General features: G+C 39.0%; 2 protein-coding genes across 2 annotated transcripts in view; both read right to left on the bottom strand.

Annotated features, from left to right (window-relative positions):
* The window catches only part of LOC108975492 (protein Gawky-like), a 5983-nt gene extending 4920 nt beyond the window's left edge, over positions 1-1063 (bottom strand). Inside the window, exon 1 of the mRNA XM_018943997.1 lies at positions 1057-1063. Coding sequence (XP_018799542.1) covers positions 1057-1063 — 7 coding nt within the window. The remainder of the gene's footprint in view (positions 1-1056) is intronic.
* A 4740-nt stretch (positions 1064-5803) lies between these two features.
* LOC108975491 (52 kDa repressor of the inhibitor of the protein kinase-like) lies at positions 5804-6277 on the bottom strand. Its single transcript, XM_018943995.1, is given in 3 exon segments — positions 5804-5843; positions 5902-6025; positions 6028-6277. Coding segments are annotated over 3 exon segments (414 nt in total).
* Between the last annotated feature and the right edge of the window lie 1460 nt (positions 6278-7737).

Below are 7737 nucleotides of genomic sequence, written 5' to 3'. Positions count from 1 at the left end.
GCGTAAATTTGTTAACATTGGAATTAGCATTATTTTTCTCATTTAACACTGAAAATGCTCAATTCTGCTATTTTCGTGGTGAAACACGCTTATAATTTGTCTGTGGTGAAACTGGACCATCTCTGCCGAGTACCCCTTCGAAAAGTTACGATATTTGAAACGTGAACCTTCTCTATGATAGACGTTCTCTGAGCACAACATACGTTCAAAATTGGTAATTTGATGTGGCAACAATGGCGTCGAGTAAACACGTGTATAATTGGGTGGGTCGATTCCGGACTTTATTCGATTCGGGATTTCTAATAGTGCGGAAAAGTTGCCTTAGTACTCCCTGATTCCAATGCAACTTTTTGTTTTGAGATCGGATTGCATCTTCAACTCCAACTCCGTATAAATAAATAAATGTATTGTTATTTATAGTTCTTCCTAAAACAACTGCATAGAAACATAGACAAAATGTGCCGTGTAGAAAGTGTTAAGATATCTTGATAATATTGTAAATCATATAAACACTGTATCAATTATTTATATAAAACCGGAATGAAAATAAACATGTCGATAACAAATATAACGCAGTCCAAAAGCGTTATCCGTATATACCAGTAAAAATAAAAATTAAATTTGAACTTTGAATCACAATAGTAACGAAATTTATTTAGACTTTTTTTTTTAACTTTTACGTGTTTTAGTTGCTTAGAAAATATAATAACTGAGAGCTGTTTAATATCTATGATTATCTCTAGAAGAGAAGTGTTAGTATATTCAAAATGGAAAATAAGAATTTATTTAAGTTTTGTGACCTGCTTTCTATCAGGTGACTAATTTGAGACAATATTTTCAGTACTAGCGCGAATCTCAAGGTAGACAGACGTGTATGCTAATTGCAGTCTGCCCTACATCGCTACATACAAAAACTGGTTTTCGCTAACTATCAAGTGACAAGCAATCGCAGTGTTAAACAAACGCTCAACCAAGAGGGAAAAGAAAATAAAATAACAAAATACATGTAAAACTACACAAATGACCATTGGTTGACATACAATATGCTTGACCCACCTGACATTTGGAGGAGAAACCCTCCCAATTTAAATGAATCCAAATTCCTAATCATAACTAGAACGGACAATGAATCTTTCAATGGAATATCTCCATTTATCATTAAAAAATTATAGACTACACATGTGATGGTGAAGTAGAAAGCTGCAAAAAGACACGCGCCGGCACATTGTTTGTAAAAACAAAAAATACGACTCAAGCAAACAAACTACTTAAACTTACCTCAATGCATAACAATATCTCAGTTAGTGTCTCATTCCACAAACCACTAAATATAAGCAAAGGAGTAATTTACTGCAACGATTTGCGTGGAATAAACGAAGCAGACATATTCGAAGAGTTAAAAACACAAAACATAAGAGAAGTCAAAAAATACTGAAAAAACAAAATAATGACGTGTTCTTTGGCGTAGGTGAATGAATGTGGGTGATAGCACTCGGCGAAATCAACGTCAAGAAGTGTGGCCGCAAATCGATTTTCACCTTGCGCTGTGGCGGGCCGCATTTTCGGTAGCAAATGACGTGACAAATAACTTTTGTTTTATACATTTTGCCATGAGATGCGTATTTCAGGCGCTAGGTAGACAATTTCACGATTTTAGTCGAATTTCCGAAATTTCAAGGCCGGAGTTTCGGTTGAAGATGCAATCCGATCTCAAAACAAAAAGTTGCATTGGAATCAGGAAGTACTAAGGCAACTTTTCCGCACTATTAGAAATCCCGAATCGAAAAAAGTTCGGCATCGACCCATCCTAGTGTATAACTTGCTCCAAGATTATAAGAGGAAACTCAGGAAGTATTAGCTGCAATAGTTGTAAAAATTGGTTCCACTAGAAATTCAGCGACTTGAGTGATGATGGTTTCAAGAAAATTGCTGCTGCGTTTCGGAAAACTGGCCGTATTGACTCTCGATGCTCTGGTTGTCACTCAGAGGTTAGTATTATTGAGGCCGTCAATGACAGTGATGCGGACGACAATAATTTGCCGTTATCAACAACCAAATCGGAGTTGGAGAAAATGTTTGAGAAATATCTAGCACCGTTCAAGAAAACAATTGAAAATATTCAGACCAGCGTCGCAGGGATTCGGCCTGACTTGAACAAGTTGGCAGAGAACAACAGAGCAATCTCGCAGCATTTTAAGCAATTAGAAAAGAGAGTCGGCGCTGTCGAGAATAAATTAACATCCTTCGATGCACTTAATGTGGATCCCAACATTATAATATCGGAGATAAATGATCGCAATAAGCGAGAACGAGAGATTATTGCTTTCAACGTGCCGGAGTCTGAGAAGCCGGTAGGCTATGATCGACGTCTGGATGATTTAGAGAAGGTTGTCGCTTCATTACCACAGGAGATGTCAGAGGTTGGTCCGAAACTCGGTCTCCGTAGACTCGGTCGTCCTGTGGTAGGTAAGATTCGTCCGCTATTACTAACTACAGAGTCTGCAGCAGATGCTAGGAGTCTATTGCATATCAAGACAGCTGATGAGTCTGGCATTTCATTTAAGGGGAACCTAACAAGAGCACAACAAGAGCATCTCAGGAATCTACGTACGAAGCTTGATAATCTAACTGAGAGCGGAGATAACAGCAAGGCAGTTAGATACATTAATGGGGTGCCGAGGATAGTCGATAAGCAGATTTTTCCTAAAGATTCGTAAGTTACATATATACTAAAATACTCGAGGATTAAGAACAAAATTAAAAGAGTTCCTCATCTCATCAGCAGGACATCAATGTGACTTCATTTGTGTTAGCGAGTCATGGCTTCATGAATCAGTATCAGATAGTGAATTGGTAGACGATACGTATTTAATATTTAGGAAAGATAGAAACAATCAAACAAGCAATTGCACGAGAGGTGGAGGTGTTTTCATTGCGGTGAAGCGTAGTATTAATGCTAAGCTACTGCCAACTAACTGTAGTAGTGTCGAGCAAGTTTTTATTAAAGTAAAATTTACTGAGGGAGATCTATTAGTTGGCTGTGTGTATCTTCCACCACTGTCGTCGTTGGATAAGTATGCGAGTCATTTGTAGACAATTTCGTATTTGAAGGAGAAATATCCCAACTGTGCAGTGATTATCGTTGGCGACTATAATCTAACCAGTAGCTGTCCTCAAGACGAATGTGCAAATATTGTATACAGTGAGATGAGTGTGGCTAACTGTCAACAGTATGATGTAATTCGTAATGTAAATGATCGTACGCTTGACTTATGCTTCAGCAGCGTTGAAGTATGTGTGGACAGTACCGAGGCTATTATTGATGAAGATAAGCACCACCCGGCTATATGTATACGTGCTGAGATTAAGGCCAACCTAAAAGTGAGCGTGGCGCCGACTTATACATTCAAGAAGGCGGACTACGTGGGATTGAATTATTTCTTTTTGAGGAGTAACTGGATTGAACTGTATAAGTTAGTATCACTGGATGACAAGATAAACTTGCTATACGAGAGAATTAACGATGGAATTGTGCAATTTGTTCCTGTCCATACAAACAGGAAAAGCAATTATCCATGCTGGTTCTCTAGGGAGCTGTTAGGGAAAATACAGCAGAAAAAGGATGCGCATGCAACATACAAGAGATTAAAAACCAGTTACGCTTAAAATGTTTTTCGTCGGTTGCGGTGGGAATGCAAAAGAATCGGCAAAGGATGTTACAGCGCCTAGGAGGAGCTTGTACGGGTGTATTCGAGTCAGTTTTGGAAATTCATCAAAAGCAGGAGACGGAACAATATAGATATTCCATCCTCCGTATCGTGGAAAGACAGTGTAGCTACGACGGGTGGGGAAGTGAGCAATCTGTTTGCGTCGTTCTTTGGCAGCATCTATGCGGAGAAAGTTTATGATAATGGGGGACCAATGCCCACAGCTCAAGCTGTGGAAACATCGACTAGCTACGATGTGAAAGTATCTTAACTCACCATCCGCTTCAATGAAGTGTTTGAGGAAATGTGCAAACTAGATGGAAAGAAGGGAGCCGGACCAGATGGAATACCGAACATATTACTGAAGAGCTGTGCAGTCAGACTTGCCGAACCAATAACCCACATTTTTAGTAAATCACTGGAGATGGGCAGGGTCGACATCTGAGGTATCCAACTACAGGCCAATATGCATACAGCCGGCAATGCCAAAGTTGTTTGAGAAACTTGTTTTGCAGCAGGTGAATTTCGCCTTCAAGAATACGATCTCGACCAAGCAACACGGGTTCTTTGGCGGCAGGTCTACGGCTACAAGCCTTTACCTGTATGTCGATTACGTGCTGAGAGCGTCGGACAAGGGTGAAACAGTTCACACTATCTACACGGACTTCAGCAAAGCCTGCGACATGGTGGATCATGAGCTCTTAATAGCGAAGATGGATCGCTACGGAGTGGCGGGATATGTATTTAATTGGTTTAACTCGTACTTGACTGGGAGATTCCTGCAGGTGCGAGTCAATGTCTATGTGTCGTCCGAGTTTAAAGTGTTGTCCGGTGTCCAACAGGGTTCCCATCCTGGGCCAGTGTTGTTTAGCATATTTGTCAACGACATTGGGGACAAAATATCGTCGGAATTTTTACTATATGCTGCTGACCTCAAGATTTTCAAGAAGATAAGCACTGTCGATGATATTAGTGCATTACAGCAAGACCTTGATAGACTTGAGGAGTGGTGCGACGAAAATAAATTGAGTTTAAATTTAAAAAAGTGCGTGGTGATGTTCTTGTCACGGTCTTTCAGTCGTCGTCGTCGTATCGCTGATCATCAGCTAGAAGAAGTCACAGTAGTAAAAGATCTTAGTGTCATGATTGACAATGCACTAAATTTCGCCGGGCACATTGACAAAATTACATCACAGGCATACAGGACACTTGGGTTCATATTCAGATGTGGTAATGACTTCAGGAATACTGATACGTTTGTAAGGCTGTACTCGACCTTGGTGCGTCCGATTTCAGAGTATTTTTCATTGGTTTGGTCTCCTCATACCGGCTGTCTCATTGACAAGTGGAGAGAGTGCAGAAACAACTCTGTAAATATGTCGCGTACTTCCTGGGACGTAAAGGATGGGTCAGAAGCTCGGAGGAGGTTCGTGGCTAATTTGGGATTTGTGACCTGATGAGTCGAAGACAAGTATCAGGGGGGTTACTCTGTAAGGCGTTGCGCAAGTGAAAACGCTCGTTAATGAAAAAAAGCAACTCTGTAAGGCGACAAGCGCATTGAAAGTCGCGTTTTGCGCATTTATTTTTACTCCTTCGCAATGGCAGCACTCTGTATTGAGTAAACGACTGTCAAATCTGTGCGTTTTACGAATTTTTGATTCGATATCAAACTGTCAAGCGCAACGGACAAAAATGTAAGTTTATAAGGCATATTTGTAAGAAAAAACGTATTTAACAGGGAACATTCTAAAATAAACAAACAAACCCAACACAATTCGAAATTTTAATTAAGGGTGTTTTAAGTAAAAAGACAATGTTTCATTATTTTATTCACAAATTGAAGTCTAATCTTCTTTGATTTTGGGCCATAACATTTAAAATCTCTTCCTCCGTCACGTCTATATCTCTATGGATATTCAAGAGAGCCATTCCGTTCAGGCGTGCTTCTCCAGTTTTATTTCTTAAATATGTTGTAAGCCTGCGAAGTGAGGTAAACGAGCGTTCACTTGAAATGACAGATATAGGGATTGTTGCTCCAATCATTAAAAAACGATGCACTGTTTTGAAAATTTTTGCATCGCAACGATTCAACGCGTCTAAAAAAGTTTTGGATCTCTGTGTTTGATTAACCAATTCCTGAAAATATATTCAAAACTTTAGTTAGAAAATATAATCTGAAGAAAAGATTTTTAACCTTTTCCACATTCTAAATTCAGCAACGAAATCATCGGGATCTGCTACATCAGCGGACCATTGCTTTTCTAAAACACGAACAGTCTCCTGCATCTCAATAACGTCAAGATTTATGCATTTATTTGCAAAATTTTGTCAATTTTGGAAAGCAGCTCTCGATGTTTTAAAAATCGTTCATTGATTTGGTCCAAAAAATGATCTAAAAATGGTATATAAATTAATCTGCGGTAAAATTCTTCCGGTTCGCCTTCATAATTGTCGCGATTAGTTTGCCGTTTCGCCAAACGCGGAGTTTTGATTTCTAAATCTAATTCTGCGGCTATTGTTTTAACTGATGCAAAAATTAGTTTAAACGATTGTTCAGAATCCTTACGCATTTCCCTAATTTCAGCATACAAACTATTTGCATAAGCAACGCAGCTGCTCAAATCACAGTCTATTTGCTGCAAACATAGGCTTATGTGTTTTGATAACGCAAAAATTGGCTTTAGTGTCGCCATAGCAATCACAAATTGAGGTGATTGGATTGCAGTCAACAAAGCATGTGGGTTTGATAAATCACTTCTTAAATTTTCAGTATCAAGCTTTTCCAACGCTGTACAGATCATTGGGAATAAACCGTTAAATAAAGAAAGAGATTCTAAATGCTCCACCCAACGTGTTTCGCAGAATTTAAGTAACCTCACTTGCTTTGAGTTTGGAAAGGATTCAAGAGTAAGATTTTTGAGCAGTGTGGCTGCTTTAGTTGACATCCGAAAAAGATTTACGGTCTCTTTCATGGAACCAATACAATTTCTTATAGCAGGTATTTTGCAAGTCGTTGCGATGGCTAAATTTAAGCTGTGATTAGCACAGTGCGCTTAAAGAGCCGCTGGATATAAATTTTGGATGACACTAGCACAGCCTTTGACATGTCCACTCATCGACCGCGCTCCTTCATAACCTTTAGAAAGAAAAAAAAGTATAATTTAATTGTCCCAAAAATAGAAGAGTTGAAAACTCACCTAAGGGGTCAATTATGTGTGCAAAACTAAGTTTAAGTTCTTTTAATTATCAATTAGCACATTCGCAAGACCGCTGGCAGTTGTATCCTCAACAGGAACAAAACTTAAAAAGTCCTCTTTCAGTTTTTCCTCACTCTCAAAACGACCGTACATACCGTATACAAATTGAAAATTGCTCAATGCCACTAACATCCGTGGTTTCATCAGCAATTATTGCAAAACATTGACATTGAGATTTATTAATACGGTTAATAATTTTTTTTTGTATTATTTGTCCTGCTAATTCAATAATTTCATTTTGGATGCGCCAACTGAAATAATTAGCATTACGTGCTGCAGTTTCAACATGCTTTTTTAAATTTTCGTCGCCACTATCTATTGCTAAACGCAAAAGAGCCCTGAAGTTCCCGTCGTTTTCAGCAGGCATTTCTAAAGAAAGATTTCCTTCGTCACGATGGCCTCTTAACGCAAGCCCTTACCTCCCGCAGACAAGCAAAACACGGATTTTCAAGCTGTTGCTTTTTGCGGTCATGATTAATTTCTGTTAATATATTGTTTCTTTTATTTTCAAAAATCAGCTTGAAATTGGCGGCGTCTTCCACTGCTCTGCGGTGATAATCCTTCTGCTGATGTTCTTTGCATTTCTCAAGTGCCTTCTTCCAAGTTTTAAAAGCAGTTTGGACAGAAGCATTTGCCTTTTGGTGACTACCATTTCCAACGCTTTTCCAAACAAAATCAACGCAATATAGACAGTAGACACAATCTTGGCTCCTCTCTCACTGAAAGTGAGAGACCAATTGCTAAACGTCAAAACCTACCGAACTTTGACAGTT

The sequence above is a fragment of the Bactrocera latifrons genome, unplaced genomic scaffold (assembly GCF_001853355.1).
Source record: "Bactrocera latifrons isolate USDA-ARS-PBARC rearing strain unplaced genomic scaffold, ASM185335v1 scaffold_658, whole genome shotgun sequence".
Classification (NCBI taxonomy): Eukaryota; Metazoa; Arthropoda; class Insecta; order Diptera; family Tephritidae; genus Bactrocera; species Bactrocera latifrons.
Note: the sequence above shows the minus strand (reverse complement) of the source record. Positions and strands in the feature narration are given on the sequence as shown.